This window comes from Hemitrygon akajei, chromosome 17 (genome assembly GCF_048418815.1).
Source record: "Hemitrygon akajei chromosome 17, sHemAka1.3, whole genome shotgun sequence".
NCBI lineage: Eukaryota > Metazoa > Chordata > Chondrichthyes > Myliobatiformes > Dasyatidae > Hemitrygon > Hemitrygon akajei.
Window position 1 is genome coordinate 36,971,751 of NC_133140.1, and position 21,400 is coordinate 36,993,150.

The 21,400-nt window shown below is 36.6% G+C and overlaps 1 protein-coding gene across 3 annotated transcripts in view; it reads right to left on the minus strand.

Moving 5' to 3' along the window:
* Window positions 1-405: 405 nt before the first annotated feature.
* The window catches only part of ctcf (CCCTC-binding factor (zinc finger protein)), a 33,130-nt gene continuing 12,135 nt past the window's right edge, over window positions 406-21,400 (minus strand). For all 3 annotated transcript variants that reach the window (XM_073069925.1, XM_073069927.1, XM_073069926.1), the window contains exons 3-11: window positions 18,414-18,584; window positions 17,064-17,197; window positions 11,076-11,196; window positions 10,355-10,504; window positions 8,561-8,721; window positions 7,908-8,090; window positions 4,644-4,779; window positions 3,925-4,107; window positions 406-2,114 (exon numbers count right to left, since the gene is read on the minus strand). In XM_073069925.1, coding sequence (XP_072926026.1) covers window positions 1,951-2,114; window positions 3,925-4,107; window positions 4,644-4,779; window positions 7,908-8,090; window positions 8,561-8,721; window positions 10,355-10,504; window positions 11,076-11,196; window positions 17,064-17,197; window positions 18,414-18,584 — 1,403 coding nt within the window. In that variant the 3' untranslated portion in view covers window positions 406-1,950. The remainder of the gene's footprint in view (window positions 2,115-3,924; window positions 4,108-4,643; window positions 4,780-7,907; window positions 8,091-8,560; window positions 8,722-10,354; window positions 10,505-11,075; window positions 11,197-17,063; window positions 17,198-18,413; window positions 18,585-21,400) is intronic.

Here is a 21,400-nt window from a genome sequence, read left to right on the forward strand (position 1 = left end):
GTTAATAAATGACTGTTTAACAAACATTTTTCAACAAACTAATTATATATATTTTTTATTTCAATCCCTTAGCAGCAGTGCCAGTGGAATAAGCCCTTGAATTTCAGAGTCTTTATTAAGTTCAAAAATTTTGTTCTACAAGCCTTTCTGAGATGCATTTGAAAATAGAATCTAGTGTGGGATTTTATTAATAGCAAATCTGAATATAATGCATTATCTCAGATAAAATGAAAATACAGCTTGCTTAAATTTGCAAAGTAGAGCAGAATTTCAGTGTTTATGAACCATTATAAAAACAGCCATTCAGTCACCTATTATGCTATTTATAGTCAAAAATTTTAAATATCAAATATCAATTAATGAATATGCAAATGCAATAAAAATTCACCAAAATGAAACAACACATGAAAGGCAGGTAAATGGTTTATTTACCAGCTGTACAGCACTACATTAATTAGATGCTTTACCCTAGCTTACACAAACCCATTGAAAGAGTATTTTTACATTGCTTCCTCATCAGCATGACTCCCTGTCCTTTACCAAAACAGTACAGCCACAATAAAAATAAACAAAATCAACCCAGAGTCAAATGCTAAAAAGGGGCAGAAAGCAGATTTAATTGCAATTCATCTAGAACAAAAAAAATTCATGTTGATTCAGCAAATAAAGCATGTTTTCTGACATACTTTTGTGGCACATCTTTCTCGTATCTGCAACAGCGCAAACTTCATATTACTTTATTTTGCATCACAAAGCACAAATGGATATAATCAATCTTCAGAACTCTGCCTTCTTCTAGTTTTAAAGGATTAGTTCCATCATGCCCTCTTACAAATATATCAGATACATGAGGTTCAGAGAAGCGAAAAGTAATAGGTGGGAGACAACCAACCTATAATGGAAATAAGTAATTAAAATTTACAACATTAAAATCTGCAACTTTAAAGGGATCTGTAGTATGCTGTGAATGTGCTCATTACAATTTGACATTTTCTGCTCTGAACAGCTCAATTTGCAAATTATTTTTTTACATGATTCTGCACATATTCACAAACACGGAAGAGTTTGACTCTTTGTGACAAATAATCTGTAAACGTCTCAAGCAGTGGTTAAAATGTTACTCTCCTGCACTTTTGATACATAATCACTAGAAAAGATTAAAATGTAAAAAAGTTATCTACAACAAGCATGACCATTTTTGAGATGCCCTGTACAAAAAAAAGGCAAACACACAACAAACGTCAGTGTTACTATGGGTGGTCAGTTCTAAAATAATTCATTTAGTTGGAACTTAATTTAACAGTAACACAAAGATTTGCAATCAGTAATTTGCACTGTGAGACATCCAACTATTGCAAAAGAAACCAAAATTTGTCTTACCATTTATAATCAGGTTGCACAAAGTCATAGCTATTCTTCCAAAAATTCACAATTCTTTTGTATTTAAAGTTAACTACAAGTCAAATTTCCACCTACTCACCTCTTAAGTAAGGCAGGATTTTTATGGTAAAAATAGCCTTTGTTCTTTGCAACATATATATATCACAATATTTCGTGCCACAAGGAAACATTCCTCTTATGCAAAAGGAGCGACGGCACAGATACTGTACACAATTGTTATTTAAGGACAGCAAACTAGTTTGCTGGCCAGTGTACATAAAGCGTACAAAGCATCTCATGGTGTACCATTTCAGTACTGAGAAATTATTCAGAGAAACATATTGGGGACATTTTTGACAAATAAAATAACAATTTTCTGATTCATAAATAGCATTCTATGCTATATGAAGGGACTAGACTATATTCATTTAGCTTCCTGATGAAAAATTCTCTAGTACTCAAAAGGTTAAATGGCCTAAATCATTTCATATAAGCATGTGTCAAAGCAAAAAAATACATGTTTATTTTATTCCGTAGGGCCATATTATTAGCATGCCTGGCCTTCCTCCATCACCGGTCCATCATACTAAGGATCATCTCTGGTGTGATGTCTCCATTCTGAGCCTCAATTCCTGCTTGTGCCTGTACATCTTCCGCCTCAGGCTCTTTCTTTATTTCAACAATGATGTTTTCAATAGTTGTAGTTCCAGGTTCTTGTAACTGTTGACCCGTTCCTGTTCAGAAAATAGAACAAAATTAAAACCATACGTAAATGTGTCTTGAACAGAACCATGCTTTGGAAGCTGGGGAATTGAACAAAAGTACTTCATTCCAAGAAGAAACTGGACAAGGAGAAGCAAACGTTACACGGACTATCTTTTTACATTGAAAAGAGACACAATAGTGCTGCAGGTTGACAAATTAGATATTCTTTCCTTAAACAAAATGTCAAAATTGCAGCTGTTTCATACTACCAAGTCAATCAAGTCTAAAGAATAGCCATGACAGACCTGTTTGTTAATAGTTAGTCAGGGTTTTTTTCCTCCGGAATAGTTAAGTGCCAGGAATTTAGTATCACTCCTTTGTACAACACCAATATCTGCACCTTTACACAGCCTGGTTTCCCATTTTTCACAAATTAATTTCTTATCAGTTCTCAGTCTTCTATTTTAAATATTTGTGAATTTTAGTTTGTAATGCAAGATGCTCACTCTGGGTCATACCAAATGTATTAACTCATCTCACTATCTGCTTAATCCTCTTTAATTTCCTCAGGTTAGAGAATATAACACAAATTCTCCTCTTTAACCTGCATAATGAATGAACACTAACTTAAGAACCCCTTAAGCCTGCTCCATCATTCAATAAAATCACAGCTCATCCTGCTCCACTTTCTTGTCCAATCACTTTTCTTCTGATTCTTTTAGTAACCAAAAACCTAACACTCTTAACTAAATTCAGAGAATGATGATCCCCATTCAACATAGAGATTCTTATGATTTTTGTTTTTTAAAAAAATGCTTCACATAAAGAAATGTCTTCACAACCAACAATAGCTTGCTACGGAAAGAAACACCGTCAAAAGATGGCGCCCCGATAACTCCACTGCCGAGTTAAGGGCTATTCTTCTTCAGTAGGTGATTGAAACTTTCAACTTCATATATGTTCTGAACATCGTACATAATGAAAACTATTACTAAAGGATGTAAATTGTTCTTAAAAAGTGTAAGTATAAATGAGTAGAAAAAGATTTTTTTCCCTAATCTCCATTCAGGAAATCCTCAGTCCAGAGACAGGTACATTTATAATATCAGCACAACATACACAAAATGCTGGTGGGCCTCAGCAGCCCAGGCAACATCTGTGAAAAAAAAGTAAACTGTTGATATTTTGAGTCAAGACCCTTTATCAGCTTCTCTTGTTTGTACATTTATCATATGCCAGAACTGACAGTCATTGAATCAGAGACTGAGGAATCCCAATAGTGGCTATGCCACTGGCCTTCACTGACAAAGCAATGACTGATGCAAAGGAATATCTTAAATTAGCATAACACAATCTTACAAGTAGTAGTACTGTCAAGTCCAAGGCTCGCTTGTTTTATAACAGCAAACGGAACCTATTATGCTGATCAATGACAACAGACTGAATCCACGGTTAATGCTGTCAACATATTATTGAAGAACATCAAACCATTCAAAGGCAAAATTATATGTAAAACAAAGACAGACAAGCAAGCTCTAGGCCCAGCATCAGCTCAGTCTGGAACCAAGCCAAACAAATCAATTTCATCAAGTTATCTGTCCCAACTAGGGTATCAGCTGGGTGTCACCTGAGTTGTCCTTAATGGCCTCATGCTCAGAATAAATATGGAACATACAGCTAGCTTCTGATGCTCAAAATTTTGCTATCCAGAATTTATATGTGATATGATTGTGGCTCATTAATACTACAGTTAACATTTAAACAGGGTCAAAGCTACACCAAAAACAGGATACTTCTGCATAGTATGTTTACATGAATAACTTTAAAAAAGCAGAATACCAGTATTCTTGTTTGACTGATTAGTTTTGCCAGGTGGTCGACCCCTTCGTTTCTTGGCTGGCGTAGGTATTGGGATGACTTCTACAATGGGCTGCTCCTCCTCTTCCTCTTTCTCAGGCTTGCTCACATCTGCCTCATCATCTTCATCACCATCCAGTTCAGGTTCAGCAGTATCATCTTCATCTGCAAAAGTAACATAATGGAAACAGGAATATTCAAGCATACCCAGTTTAGCACTGGACTAAAGTCTACACATTCTTTTAACATTTTTTTGTACTTTGGGCTCTTTTACATAATATTTTTACTGTTATATTAAGTCTGACATTGCTATTCACAATGAGTAGAATAACATGAATCAATCCATAGACTTGAATTTTTCACATTATGAGTCACTAAACAGAGTAGACATTATAGAACTTTGTAAAAAAAAAAAAGCATTTTTTAAGCAAAAGGTGTGAATACCACTGAAAAACATGGAACTTAATTAGATCAAAACACTAACATATATTACTGTGCAAAAGTCTCAGGCACCCTAGATATTGTATAAGAATTTTGTTTTTAGATGTTTAATTTTTAAACATGTACATTAGTGTGTCAGATGGAATGGCAATGCTTCAAAGATACTGCCAATCTTATTGTCTGTAGAGATAATACAGATGATTTTTGATTAAGGCAAGATTGTGGAGCTAAATGTTGAGAACTGATGAATATAATATTACCACTATCAGAAGAGTCTCCTTTCTTGGATTGCATTTTTCGCTTCCTTCCTCGTCCCTTGCTCTTCTTGCGTTCTACTGCATCACCTTCTTCTCCTCCTGGCCCACTGCAATTCTCAGCATGTTTTGTCATTGTATTCTATAAAAAGCAAAGCAAAAAGGCCATCACAAAAAGTTTTAGTTTTAAAATAGGAAAAAAAACTTCAGGTCACAAAGACTATCTATCTCCATCCTCTGTAATTTTTTTTTAAATATTGTGAAATCACACACTTTTTTCAAGAAGTGGTATTTGCCGGAGTCCAACTGTATCAATTATACAGTGGTGTTAGAAAGCTTGTGAACCCTGTAGAATTTTCTCTTTCTGCATAAATATGATCTAAAATGTGATCAGATCTTCACACAAGTCCTAAAGCTAGATAAAGGGAATCAAATTAAATAACACAAAAAACATTAAACTTGTTCATTTATTTATTGAGAAAAATTATCCAATATTACATGTATTTGTTGGAAAAAGTATGTGAACCTTTGCTTTGAGTAACTGGTGTGACCCTCTTGTATAGCGATAACTTCAACCAAATGTTTCCATTTTATGCCATTTCTCTTTACAAAACTGCTTCAACTCTGGGATGTTGCTGGACTTCTTTGCATGAACTGCTCACTTCAGGTCCTTCACAACGTTTCTAGTAGGATTAAGGTCAGGACTTTGTCTAGACCATTTCAAAATACAAATTTTCTTCACCATTCTGTTGTTGATTTACTCGTCTTTCAAATCATTGTCTTGCTGCATTATCCAACTTCCATTAAGCTTCAGGCGACAGACTGCTACCCTGACATTTTCCTGTAAAATGTCTTGATACTATTTTTGAATTCACTGTTCCCTCAACAATTGCAAGCTGTCCAGGCCCTGAGGCAGCAAACCCGCCCCAAACTACTGTTAGGGTTAATTCGAGACTGCCATTACAGGTCAGGAGTGGCTCACGTAATGAGAGGGAGGGGGGAAGCGAAACTGGGGACTCCGCTACACCGAAACTACTAGTGTCACGCGATTCAGTAAACAAAAGAAACAGGTAACTCGTGCGTGTATGACATCGGGCCAATAAGATGGACACAAGTGCCCGATGTTACCTAATATGTAGCGGGGGGTTGTGCTGGGGGGAAAAGGGATATAAATAAGAGCAGATTGTAAGGGGAGGTCGGAACGCGCCTTCTCCAGCGACTCCGTCGATTCGCTGTGCCAGTTACGAATTCTGCAATAAACCCAAGTTTTGTAATATTCCGGTGTTGGTTGTCTCTCTTCCTAAACGAACACAGGGCAGAATTTCAAGCCCAACACTACGATGCTCCTTCCATCATGCTTCACAGTTGGGATGAGGTTTTGGTATTGGTGTGCAGTGCCCTATTTCCTCCAAACATAGCGGTGTGCATTTTTGCCAAAAAGATCAACTTTTTCAAACTTGAGACATGCAGCAGTTTATTTTGGACAGCAGTGGTTTCCTCTGTGGTGTCCTTCCATGAACACAATTCTTGTTCAGTGTTTTTCTTAGAGGACACATGAACAGACATTTCAGCAAGTTCTAGAGATTTCTGCAGGTCTTTGCTGTTTACCCTTGGGTTCTTTTTCACCTCCTTCAGCATTGCATGTTGTGCTCTTGGTGTGATCTTTGCAGGATGCCCAGTCCTAGGGAGAGTAGCAACAGTACCGAATTTCCTCCATTTGTAGACAATTTCTCTTAACATGGACTGATGAACACGCAGGTCTTTAGAAAAGCTTTTGTAGCCTTTTCCAGCTTCACGCTTCTTCTAAGGTCCCCTGAAAGTTGCTTTGATCGAGACATGGTGCACATAAACAGATTTTTCTCAAGAAGAGCACACTCTGTCAGTAACCTGACAAGTTACTTTGAGAGTCTTTTTTATAGGGCAGAGCACCTCTGCCACCCACACCTCCAATCTCATCTCATTGATCTGAACACTTGATTCCAAATAGCTTTTGTAGAAAGTTCACATGCTTTTTCCAACAAATGCATGTAATACTGGATTATTTTTCTCAATAAATGAACAAGTATTATCTTTTTTGTGTTGTTTATTTAATTGGGTTCTCTATCTACTTTTAGGATTTACGTGAATATCTGATCACATTTTAGGTCATATTTATGCAGAAATAAGAGAAAATTCTACAGGGTTCACAAACTTTCTAGCGCTTCTATATAAATGCTAGAAATATATGCCTATTGAGATGCAATAATTCGTTTTCACATAAAATTTCCTTGAATTAACATATTTCTACAGTTTTCAGTTTCTGCTATTTGTTCAACTACTCTAGTGTGATTGTATTGTGCCCATTTATTGATATGCTTCCCCACTTGTCTTCTTTTAAACAGGCCATCTTATGGCTAAACTGATTTTTTTTTAAAGCTGCCGCCCAAGCCAAGATTCCAGACCCAATTTAAAATGTAAAAGGCCCTACATACATCAACTGTTTGCCAAGAAGCATCATCAGAAAAAGACAATGGCATGGCATCTCACCAATCAATAATCGTAATGCCACCAGCATCTAGTAGCACAAATGCTCCTTTATTACATTCATGGCAAAGACAACAGATTTTTCACATACAGATACCTACTCTTGATGATGAGTTAATTCACAAAAAAAGAACTCAATTTCAGACTCATTTTAACAGCGTCTAGCACTGATAGCGGTATATCTAGATCATCATGACAGCCTTGCAAAGTGAATAAGAACATGCAATTATTAAAGGTATGGTGCCATTGTCTGAACTACTGGACATGCAAGAGCAAAAATACGACAAATCCAGATGGGGGCTTGATAGTCAATATGAATTCAGTGGTTTCTTTTTCTTTGCTGCATGACCCCACGAACTTTTTGGATAGCATATTAATCTCTTGAATTGAAAAATATAGCTCAGGTAACAATTGCTACAGATGAGGGATAACAAGTACCAAAATGTGCTCTAGAAGAAAGTTTCATAATATTACACATGAAAAATCTCATATTCATTTATGAAGGGGCAGCACATCACTTCTTTCTGAACTTTACATTTTTCTAATCAATTTTTTGTATATTGTCATCTTTTCTGCAATATCTTCAGTTCTACCCTACCCTCTGAACCCTCACTGACCATTTTTATTACACATTTACACTGACATCTTTATTATAACTTAAGTCATCCCTTATTTCAGTGCCTCAACATAAATGACACTGCAAAGATGCAAACTGTTAGGAACTTTAAAAATTAAAATATTAGATACCTTACGAGTGAAGGCTTTGCCACATTTTGTGCACATAAAAGTTGCAGGAATAAAACTTGGATCATGGTAGCGCTTGAAGTGCATGTCCAACAGCTGTTTTTGCCGGAAAGTTTTATCACATTGGTTGCAAGAATAAGGCTTTTCTCCAGTATGAGTGCGTTTGTGCATCACCATGTGACGCTCCTGCAGGATGGGAATTAAGGAAACTGCAGCATTAAATGAAGATAGTAAAATGGCATCTGCTTAATGTTAGGGATATTTGAGAAACTACTTTTAGCCCTTGACATGTACACCTCGACCCCAACTTTAATTCAAAATCCATACCTGTCACTCATTCATTCTGAAAGAAAACAATTGCAGTTCAAAATCCATGTTATTCATGAACATAATTGCTTATTTTCATTCACTTTCAAATAGTGACATCTATACAAGCGTTAGATTTTTTCACTAGCTGTACTTCAAAAATGTGTCCAAAATTTACCTGCCTTAATCCATTTGAATTTCATTTCAATGTTACCATAGGTGCTGACCAACTTTCTATGAAATAAAATTCCCATTCTCTGACCTAAAGTTGCAATCACCAAAAATCCAAATCTTACTAAATACCCCATCTGCTACACAAAGTAACATTAAGGATTGTTCAACTACAATACCTGTTTACATGCATAATCGCAAAGTTCACATTTGAAACGTTTCTCATTCTTGTGAGATTTCTGATGTTGTATGAGGGCATATCGCTCATGGAAGACTGCATCACAATAACGGCACTTTTTGCCTGACTCAAGATAGGAATGCTGTTTTCTTAAATGAACACCTGTGAAGAAGATGGTTTGATGAGATTTCACTTGCATTTTACACCATTATTTACCATAAAACAGAGCGACCTAAACAAGGATGCCACCTCAGCATCTAATGGAAGTAATATAGCTGATTTATTTTCAAGTACCCTAAGTGACGATATGTGCCAGAGATACACAAACAGTTTTACAACAGAGATACATAAGCTGTGTAAGCATACACTAATCTCCCACAGACACAAAATAATACATAGAAAAGGGTTAACAGGGTATAGGAAACAGACATGTTACATTAATGCAGTCAAGAACTTGGCTGAAGTTTCATTTTGTCACACTGGTAATGTAGACTAATGAATATTTATTTAAATTTTATAAAAAAGCTTAAATCACTCAATGCATGTGAGAAACAAATTGAAAAAATGCACAACTTCCATTAGAAACACCATGAGAATAAGAATTGAAGTCAAACTTTCTTTTCAATAAATATATCTCATAGATAGATAGATAGATAGATAGATAGATAGATAGATACTTTATTCATCCCCATGGGGAAATTCAACTTTTTTTCCAATGTCCCATACACTTGTTGTAGCAAAACTAATTACATACAATACTTAACTCAGTAAAAAATATGATATGCATCTAAATCACTATCTCAAAAAGCATTAATAATAGCTTTTAAAAAGTTCTTAAGTCCTAGCGGTAGAATTGTAAAGCCTAATGGCACTGGGGAGTATTGACCTCTTCATCCTGTCTGAGGAGCATTGCATCGATAGTAACCTGTCGCTGAAACTGCTTCTCTGTCTCTGGATGGTGCTATGTAGAGGATGTTCAGAGTTATCCATAATTGACCGTAGCCTACTCAGCGCCCTTCGCTCAGCTACCGATGTTAAACTCTCCAGTACTTTGCCCACAACAGAGCCCGCCTTCCTTACCAGCTTATTAAGACGTGAGGCGTCCCTCTTCAGAATCTAGCAGCCAGAAAATTAATGACAATATTGCATGCATGCAATAACGCAATGTGTTGAAGGTAGGAAGTAGGAACAACCACCTGTCTCAGTCATAATTCATTCTTTGTGATCACACAGTTCACTTGTGTCTACATTAGTGTCTAAGAAACACTGCATTTAAAAAAATGTGCTACACATCCAACGTAAAGAATTAGATACTTAAAATTAACAGTAATAATGTTGAAGTGAAAAACTTTACATGAATTATTCTACAATATTTTTATATATTTTTCTCCTGGAAATAGAAGAGGAGGAAAGGATAAAAACAAAAACAAAGGAATGATAATGGAAAATAAGCATCCATCCTCTGACATCCAAGTGCAAAGCAAAAGTGACTAAATATTAAACTAGTAATAAGACTAATACTTTGGTAACATCCACAAGATTTAATGAACTATAGTTCATGTGGGGTTAAACATCAGTTTTGGGCACAACCTGTATGTCTCTAGCTGTTATTTTCTTGGATATGGATTCTGCTTAATATTCAAATTGTAAACTAACTGTTATACTGTTTGCATTCAAACTTATACCACTATGTTAGAAATATCGTCTGCCTAGAAACATATCAATAGGTCTTGATCATTAAATTCCCCATTTTTGTGCATTTATATTTAAATTTTGAAGATATAAATTCACTTACCCAGATCACTTTTTCTAGCAATAACTGTATCACAATGTGGACAGTGAAATTTGGCCACATTTTCTGTATGTTTCTGTAAAATGTGCATCTTCATTGTTCCACTTTGAGTGAAGCGAGCGTGACAGATGTAGCATTCATACGGTTTCTCACCTGTTTAAGACATTCATATTGTAAGAATACACTTCAAAAACATCAAAATCTGTGGTAATGAATTGATAAATTTCAATAACACAATATGCTTCAATGTTAATAATAAAGCACACTAGAATTTTTCAGAAATAAAAAGGCTCTTCACCTTTGAGGTTGACCAGCTATTATCACTGGACTTTGATGGCTAAAGGAGATCTTTTAAGCTGATAAATATCACATTGTGACAGCACTACTTTGAAAAGAAAGAGGCAAGTCCATACATTTGTCCAAAATGCAAGACCGACACTAGTACGGATTCTGCTTATCATCCTCTTTCTAGAAGAGGCTATTTCAGAACAAAAATTGTTGCTGAGAAGGAATTTGAAAAGTATCCAACTATAAATAAAGCATTGAACATAAACATCACCAATCATTTACTTTACTAGGAAATAATGATGACACAATTGAATATTGCCAACTTGGTGTCAGGTAAATATTCTTTTATGTCACAGCTTAGGTGCATACATAATAAGATGAGAAATAAGCACTGCACTCAAATGCAAATAGCAGAATACACTAAATATTACTGTACCAGAGTGGGTCCTCATGTGTCGCTTCAGTTTATAGGTGTCCCTGCTGGCATAGCTACAAAGACTACATTGGAACGGGCGTTCTCCAGTATGAGAGCGAATGTGGCGCTTTAACTTACTGACCTGGAAACCAAAACAACAGATATTTCACTCCCTTTTAATTTGTTCTATCAATTATCAATTCTAACTATTGCCAGTATTTACATTTTGCTGCCCAATATCATTAACAAACTCCCTAAAATGCATTTTTTTGTTACAAACGCAAGAGATTCTGCAGATGTTGGAAATCTATAGAAACACACACAAAATGCTGGAGGAACTCAGCGGGTCAGGCAGCATCTACAGAAATGAATAAACAGTTGAGATTTTGGAACAAGACCCTTCTTTAGGACTATATTTAAAATGTTCTTCTCTGGGTGCCCAACACAAGATCAATATTAATGTTAGTTAGCAAGTACCCCTACCGCCCTGGTTGCTAAATTGCCTTTGGAACATTAATTCAGATTGAAAAAGGTGAGAATACACAACTTTCCATTCAGCTATCAGAGGGGAATGGGGGTCTGTAACTTAAAAATAAATACAAACTAAAAAGCAAATTATTTTAGTTTCACCAATATTTACATGCAAAAAACATTAACCCACTACTGGATATCAAAGAAGATCAAGCATTAAAGTGGAGAAAATCAGTGGCATGATTCTTCATAGTCTGGGGCCCCAATTCCATAGATCCTTCAAAGTTGTCAAGCAAGTTGATAGGTTGGCTAAGGCAGCAACTGACCTTCATCAGTTGGGGGACTAAGTTCAAGAACAGTGAGGTTATATTGCAGCTCTACAAAACTCGGGTTGAACCACACTAAGGGTACAGTATTCAGTTCTGATTGCTTCATTAGAGGAAAGATGTGGAAGCTTTAGAGGATTCTGCCTGAATTAGAGCATATATCTTATGAGGAAAGGTTGGGCAAGCCTGGACTTTTGTCTTTTGAGAAAAGGAGGATGAGAGGTGATTTGATAGAGGCGTACAAAATTACCTGAGGCATAGATAGAATAGCCAAGCAGCACCCTTTTCCCAAGGCGACAATAGCCTATACCAGAGGAAATCTAATTAAGGTGAGTGGAGAAAAGTTTAGAGGAAGTATCAAAGGATGTTTTTTTTAAAAGAAAAGTACATAGTGTATGGTGGGTGCCTGTAATACACTGCCAGGAATGGTGGTAGAGGTTGATACAATAAGGGCATTTAAGAGACTCTTAGATAGACTCATGGATATAAGAAAAAAATGGAGGGAGGACTTTGTGGATTGGACTTCTGGGTCACCAAGGGAAAGGCAGCGTAGGGAAAGGCCGCTCAACAAAAAAGAATGTAAACTGCCCCAAAGCCGAAATTAGACAAATATTTAGTACCGTATAACTATATCAACAAAAGGGGCAAGGATTACGTCTAAGTATAAGGATAAAAAGTCCGCTCAGAATGCTGATCAATACGAGTCGCAGCAACACGAGGGGGCTAACTTCCCCACAGCGAGCCAGGACAGAGATAATGAGGAAGAGCCGGTGAACCTGACTTTGATTCTCAGAGAGATAAGTGATTTCCAACAAGATAACAACAAACAGCTGGAAGATATTAAAGGAGAAATAGTAAAAACTAATTTGAGGTTAGATGAAGCCGAAGTGAGGATTGTAGGGACTGAGGAAAGGCTGCAAAATGCAGAGGAAGTGATAGCAGAACTGCTAGTTACAAGAGCAGCTCCAGTGGGAACTAATAGACCAAGAAGGCCACTCAAGAAGGGAAAATGTGAGGATCTATGGAGTTCCTGAAGGAGCTGAAGGTAAACCCAGATTGGTGATTCCCTTTGTGGAGAAGCTGCTTAGAGAGAACCGTGATATACCAGACGCAAAAGACCTACAGATACAAAGGGCCTTCCGGGCATTAGCACCGCCGCCTCCGGCAGACAGTTAGCTCCATTATTACTTAACACCTTTAACTGGATCTTACAGAGAAGAGAAATTCCACCTTCCTGGAGAGAGGCGATTATCTCAGTTATTGCCAAGGAAGGTAAAGCTAAACTAGAATGCAGTAATTGCCAGCCAGTCAGTGTCCTTAATTTGGATTATAAATTATTTCCATCTATATTAGCTCATAGATTAGAAAAGCTTCTACCTGGCCTCATTCACTTACACTAGACTGGGTTCATCCAGCAAAGACAAACTCAGGACAACATAAGGAGAACTTTACACATACTAGAACAGGTTACTAAGAACGGGACAGAGACAATGGTAGTGGGATTAGATGCCGAGAAAGCTTTTGATTCAGTTAGATGGGTATTCCTATACAAAGTGTTAGGAAGACTTGGCTTTCAAGAAAAGTTTATTAAAGTAATTCAGACTTTATATGCCAGCCCTACAGCTCGATTTAAGATAAACAGCGACCTCTTTGACTCTTTTATTTTAGAGAGAGGAACTAGACAGGGATGCCCAATTTCCCCTCTCCTTTTTGCACTATACATTGAACCTTTAGCCCATATATGTCAAACTCCAGGCCCGTGGGCCAAATCCAGCCCGCGGTGGAATTATCTTTGGCCCGCGAGATAATATCTAATTACTATTAAAGCTGGCCCCAGTAATCGAAGCGCCTATGGCGTATGATATGGCTAACGCTGAGTTTATTCAGGTACCAGGTTTTCAGGGTTTTTAGTGTTTGTTCGGCAGTCTTGCTTGGCAGTCTTCTTCATAAGAAACGGAATTTGTAAAGTGAAACACTTTGTAGTTATAGCAGAGACTGAGACACATGAGAGCAGGCTGAAAAAAACGGAGGCAACGAAAGCTGCGTTCGCACACGTCCGACTGATCCGGCCCGCATGAGCTGCATTTTGCTCAATCCGGCCCGTGACCTAAAATGAGTTTGACACCCCTGCTTTAGCCCAACTAATAAGACAAGAGTGAAATTATAAAAGGTAACAAGGTGGCAGGGATTGAACAGGAGGTGACGCTATTCTCAGATGACATCTTGGTCTATTTGAGTGAACCAGAAAAATCATTCATAGGATTGCTTACACTGCTGGATGAGTTTGGGAAAATATCAGGTTATAAAATTAATGTAAAGAAAATGCATGTTATGTCCCTAAATTACACAGCATCCAAAAAACTGCAGGATACATATGATCTTAAGTGGGAAGCTAAATCATTAACATATTTAGGAATAACACTGCCAAAAGATCTTACAACGTTGTCAGAGGTAAATTATGGGCCATTAATTTCAGAGATAAAAGCAGATATGCATAGATGGAATCTTATCCCCTTTTTAAGTCTAAATTCAAAGATAAATACCATAAAAATGAATATTGTCCCTTGGTTACTTTACTTTGTCCGGGCTTTCCCTGTGGAGGTGGATGATAATCAATTCAGGGAATGGGACAAATGGATTTCCCACTTTATCTGGCAAGAAAAGAAACCTAGAATCCAATTTAACACCTTACAGTTAGGAAAGGAAGGAGGAGGTATGGCACTTCCTTGCTTAAGAAACTATTTTCATGCTTCACAGATAACCCCTCTGTTATATTGGTGTAATGGGGAATGCAAGGCTAGATGGAAGGAAATAGAATTTGAATTGATTAACAGTTTTCATCTACAGGCCTCAACTGAAGACAAAGGATTGATGGCCCAATTGGAAAAGATTAAAAACAGCTGGATAAATCTCACACTAAAAGTATGGCAGAAGATGGCTAATTCATGTGGAATCTACAACATGTTAAAACTTTTCAGATGGTGTGCTTATTATACCGAATTCCTTCCCAGCAGAGATAAAAGATTTGAATTATACCTCTCATTCATACATAAAAGTGCATGACAAAGTTTTCAATACCTGAAGGACAAACACGGCCTAGAACACAACGACTTTTTTTTTTGTTAGGTACCTTCAAGTACGACACTACTTTAACCAGAATTGTAGATATGCAGACTTATCAACAGCACAATTAGAATTTTTCAAGATTCTGAAATCAGCTTACAGCTCAATACCAAGTAAATCAATTTCTCAATTATATAATGCCCTCTCTCATGCCAAATAGGAAAACACATTGTATATTAAAGAGCAGTGGGAGAAAGAAGCTGGGTTGGTACTTTCAGAGGAGGCTTGGGGGAAAATATGCAGCTTTCAGTGGTCTTCAACTAACTCTTTGGTTTGGAGAGAACATTGCTGGAAAAAATATAAGATACTTAAAGATCCCATACCAGGAAAAATATAAAAACACAAATGTGGCATGTTGGAGAAGGTGTGGCTCCAAGGAGGCAAATCATTTCCATACTTTTTGGGACTGCCCTAAGTTAAGTTTATATTGGAAAGGTATTCACAGAACATTAGTTAAGGTATTTAAGACTCAAGATACCTCTGAACTTGGAAACTCCCTATTTGGGGCATGTATTGTTTTTGGAACAGAAAAAAGATATAAAACTGCTGCAGGCCCTTTTAGCGGCAAGTAAGAAATCAATCACCAGAAAGTGGCTAAATCCAACAACACCTACATTAGAAGATTGGCATGAAATTATTTTGGAAATACTTAAAATGGAAAAGATGACTTATTCTCTGAGAATTCAAAAAGAAAAAAATTATCAAATTTAGAATAAATGGATGGAATTTATAACCCCAACGCGAGCAGACTTTAGATGACTCTCGTAATGGTTCATACTACTTTCCTCATCAACATAGTAATAGTGTTAACGTAAGCTCCCTTAGTTCAAATATTCACTGTTCTATTTCTGGAAAATGTGGAATTACAATTGCACATAAATATCTATTTAAGTACCTAATTATGTATTTTTTTATTCCCACTATGTTATATACTATATCTTCTCAGTGTGTACTTGTGAATGTATAAATATATATATAGATTTATACATATATAAAAAATGGAAAAGGTTTTAGGTGTAAAAAAGTTTGTGTAATACTTGCAAATACCTTATCCAAATAAAAATAAAATAAAAAAAAGAAAAAATGGAGGATTATGGGTTGCATAGGAGGGCAGGGTTAAATTGATCATCGAGTACCTTCATAAAGGTTGGCACAACATCATGGACTGAAGGGCAAGTATTGCACTGCACTGTTCTATGTTATAAGACATAAAATGAGGTCTAACAGAACATATAACAAGGTTGGCAATTTGCTTTCCAGGATGGTGTAACTTATCCCGGCATAGATTAAAGTTGGAATTGGTTTATTATTGTCACATGTAGTATGTAAGGTAATGAAAAGATTGTCTTACACACTGCTCATACATATCAGATTACAATAATAACAATGGAAAATAAAATATAACAGCTAGAGAGAGTGCAGTGCAGGTGCAACATTATGACGAGTTAGTCTGTGAGGTCAAGAGTCCTTATCATTCTAGGGAAGGATCCATTTAGAAATTTGATAACTGCAAGTAGAAGCTGTCTTTGAGGCTGGTGGTATGTGCTTTCACTTCTAGAAACTCAAAGCTCTTAACCTTAATATTGTTGATGCTGACAGGAGCATGTCAATGACCAGCTCGTTTGCCTTAGTGACATTGAGGGAACACCATGTTACTAAACACTCTTATCTCCTTCCTGTACTCCAACTTTTGGTTGTGTAAGATATGGCCTACTCCAGATGGACTCTTTCTTGGATAGCCAGTCAAAGATCTGTAGCTTTGTGGAAAATGCAGCATGGGAAACTGGCCAGAAAAGCATAAGACGGAGTAGAAACTGAATGAATGGAAACTTTAATGAATGAAGTGAGGTAGAGAAGGCTAACAATGTTCTTAAAGGTCAAGAAAATGAAGGGTCAAAATCAGATGATGCAGCAAATCTGCACCCTACATCACACATACACAAAATTATCGTGATGAGGGAATTCTATCTGAACCTTGCAGATATTAGACAACAGATTTTAATTTCATTCTAATGCATAAATAATATTTCTGACATTTACTATTGTTTCATGACTCTAATAAAGACAATATTTAAAATTTTATTCTTACCTCCACACTAGCATAGTCACACATTGAACATTTGAAAGGTTTCTCATGGGTGTGTTTGTAGCGACGATGCCTCACTAACTCCCCACTGGTCACAAATGCCATATCACAATCAGGACACTTATGCGGTTTAGTACCTACAATTACAAACACCAAATTATTCTAATTTCATATTATTCTTCTCACTGTCTGCAAAATTATTAGTTGTGAATCATTAGCTTTCAGCTTTATCAACTTACACCATCTATTTATCACCCACTTTAAAAAAAATTTAAACTTTACTAGTCAAATTTAAATAAAATTATTTTTCAAAATAATCCCATTGAAATTTTCATTCATATTTGTTACATGCACATTGAAACAGTGAAATGCACCATTTGCAACAACAACCACAGCTGAAGGACATGCTTGGGGCAGCCTGCCTCTGGCACCAACATGGCATGCCCACAACTTATTAACCCTAACCAGTTAATCTTTGGAATATGGGATGAAACCAGAGCAGCTACAGGAAACCCACACTGTCATGGGGAGAACATACAAACTCTTTATAAACAGTGGAAGGATTTGTACCCGGATTCTTGGCACTGTAAAGTGTTATACTAATTGGTAAATCCCTCTGTACTTGGTTGCAATAAAGTGGTTAACCAATGGATCATAATCAAGATTCATTAAAGATATCTAAGGTAGAAGCAGCAAAGATGTTTCCACTGATAAGTGAACTAGAACTAGAAGGTATTGCCTCAAAATTCAGAATAGATTTAGGACAGAGATAGTGAGATGCTGTTTCTCCCAGAGTGGTGAATCTGGAACTCTCTACCCAGGGAAGCAGTAGAAGCTACCTTATTTAATATATTTAAGACAAAGTTAGATATTTTTGTCAACTAGCTACACCACCTCTATGAATGAATGGACTACCTTTGGCATAGATTGGTTCTGCATGCTATGCACTCATATAAACGTCTTATAAAGGAAAACTGATTTCCTGTACTCTTTAATTATAAGTCTCCATCATAGTCAAGATATTTTTCATTTCTTCCAGCCAAATGAGTAGAGTTACTTTTTGCCAACATGAACTGCAAACTTTTCCCTACGTCCTAGATGAGGTTCTAATTTGCTTGTACATGGAAAAAACAGTTTAGTAGGTAGCTTTTGAATGAAACAATGAATATACATTATGAACTAACTTGTGTGACGTTATTTTCTGGGCTAATGTACAAATCAAACATGAACTTAACACATGCATAGGATTTTTCCCCATAAATCTTGTGCAAAAACATAAAACTACATTCTGGCATTTATAATGTTGAACTATTCCAACAATATAAATATTTAATTCAAAGTTAGTTATGTTACCTGTGTGTGTGTTAAGATGATTTCTCAACAATGTGACTGTTCGAAAAGCTCTTCCACAAAGGTGACACTTATGCGGCCGCTCATCAGTGTGGCTTTTCATATGACGATCTAAATTGGAACGTCGGGGGCAAGTGTAGCTGCACAATTCACACTGGAATGTTTTCTTTACCCCTAAGGTAAAAAGAAACATGCTTATTTTCAATTATATGCATCATAAGAATACATTTCTATAGGAGATAGGGTATAAAACTGATTTCAAAAGCCACTATTCACAATGGTCTTCAACATAAAATTTGCTGTTCAGAGTCCATTATACCTTCTGTGTATACAACAACCTCTAACCCAACAGCAAAAGCAAAAATTATTGACTACAGGAGGAAGAAGTCAGCCAGTCCTATTTGGGGATCAGTTGCTTTAAATTCTTTGGGACCAGAACACAAGTGCCATCAAAAAGATGGCATGAATGCACCTCTTCTTTCTTAGAAATTTGCGTAGATTCAGCATGTCACTAAAGTCTTTGACAAACTTCTAAAGATGCATACTGGAGAGTATTGTAACTGGTTTCATCACAACTTGGTATGGAAAAAACAATGCCCAAAAACATAAAGGTCTACAAAAAGGAGATGGATATAGCCCAGTCCATCACAGACAAAACTCTCCCCACCACTGAGCACATTTACATACAGCGCTGCCACAAAATAGTAGCATTCATCAATAAGGATACTCACTATCCCAGCCATGATCTCTTCTCGCTATTTTAATTGGGCAAAAGGTAGAGGAGCAGTCCCACACCACTGGATTCAGGAATGGTTTTACCATCAGGATCCTGAACCAAAGATAACTTCACTCACAACTCTTAACCAATTCTACAACCTACTGAATGACTTTCAAGGACTCTACAACTCATGTTCTCACTATTATTTATTTTTCATTTTGACATTTTATCTTCTTTTGCTCATTGGCTGTTTGTCAGTTTTTTAATTTATAGTATTTCATAAATTCTATTGTATCTCTTTATTTTCCTGTAATTGCCTGCAAGATGAATCTCAAGGGTAGTGAATGGCAGCATATGCATATTTTAATAATAAATTTTACTTTGATTTGACTTATACCGAGGATACTTTACTGTCTATGATAGAGAAAGCCCTGAGCAGCACGATACATTTATAAACTGATGAAATCATACACAAGACAAAAACACATCAATTCTAAAATCAACATTCACAGAAAAATTTACCACCATGACCAGAATTTCAAATATTCTATCAAATATGAACTAACAATGATTTAAAAGTGAACCAGTATTTATGAACAATTTAGGTATTACTCACAGCATCTGAGTAAGGACACAGAAACAAAGAGCTTCCATGTTAAGACAACTGATCCAGTTAATGAAATTCTTACAACAGATAGGAAGTGTTTTGTATAACCACCTAACAAGGAATAAAGTTGCCAAGATCACTAGCTATGAGGTACCCTTCCATCTTTTGTGAAGCAAAAGACAGTTAAGGATTCTTCTTCCCAAAAGAAAAACTCCATTTTCCCTCTCTCAATTAGTTCAGCATGGCCTATTGGGTAAGCTCCACTACGTCAATATATAAACTGCTTCTGGTAATAATCCTGCAGGTGTCTTGAAACTTTAATTGAAAATATTACCTATAAAGATAACAAGGCCCTATTTATACAAAAACAGGCTACTCCAGATGGTAGAAATCTGAATTATTATCAAAAAATTCTGGAAATTTTCAATTCAAGCAGCATCCATAAAGAAAGACAAAACCATTAACCAAAATTTTAACAGTGTTTTGCACTTTGAAAGTCTTCAATTGGTTTGTACTACTAGAATATTTTGTTTTGAAGATATACTTTGTACAATAAACTTTATGTTAACAGAAAGAGATAAAATTAAATAGACAACATTGGCACCTCAGCAACAAATTTGCACAAAGCATAACACACCCACCCCAACCAATCTGGCTAAATACTTTTCATAACATCAGATAACTAGTGTCTATATTGGGATAGTTCTGAAGTAACAAAAGCCTGATGTTGTATTTAGAAAAGTCCCTGGTGTTCTACCAGACAACTCCACAACAATCCCTGAGTTTGCCTATCTCAATAGCAGACAACTCTGACAGCACCTCACAAAAGGCAACTTCAACCACTACCTACAAGGCATAAGAGAATTAAGCACCTAAATGTTCCTCCCCAAGTCAGACTTATACTTGACTGGGAAAAATTTTACCATTCCTTCATCACCACCAAGTCCAAGAACACATTGAAGAATGAGCTGCTATAGGAACACAACAGGTCAAGCAGCATCTGTGGAGCCTAATAGAATCAATGTTTCAGGTTGAGACTCTTCATCTGGTTTGAGGGTTGTGCACAATCCAACATTATGTACATTGAATTCTTTGATTTCAGGTAACTTGCACTCATTTGGTCCCTTTTTACCTTTCTGATTTACCCAGGTCCTATAATACACACCCATCTTTCCAAATTCTACCCTAATCCCCCCCACCTCCGTAAATCCTATCGCCTAGTTTCTTTCATCACGCCCTTCAGCCCATCATCTAAACAATCATCCCACTGGACCCCTATCCCTCCCCCATCAATTCCCTCCCTCATCTGGTTGCACTGTTCCCCTTCTTTCTCATCACGTTCATGACTTGAACCCTTCACCGTCCTCACTGATTACCACGCAGCCCAGCCTGTCGCTATCACTATGCTACCCATCCCAGTGACTCCATCACCAGGATCCATCTATTGTTTGCCAGCTCTCCCCCTCACTTCTTTAGATTGGTTATCTTGCCTCTACACTTTCAGTTTATTTCCCTCCTTGAATCTGCCCGTCCTATCAGGTACCTTCAGTGGTTTGTTTTTAGCTCCAGATACTCGTACCTTCAGTTTCTTGTGTCTCCTCAAACACTCTACCAAACTGTGGGAGTTTCTTATCAAAAAGAATAAGGGATAACCAATAAATGATA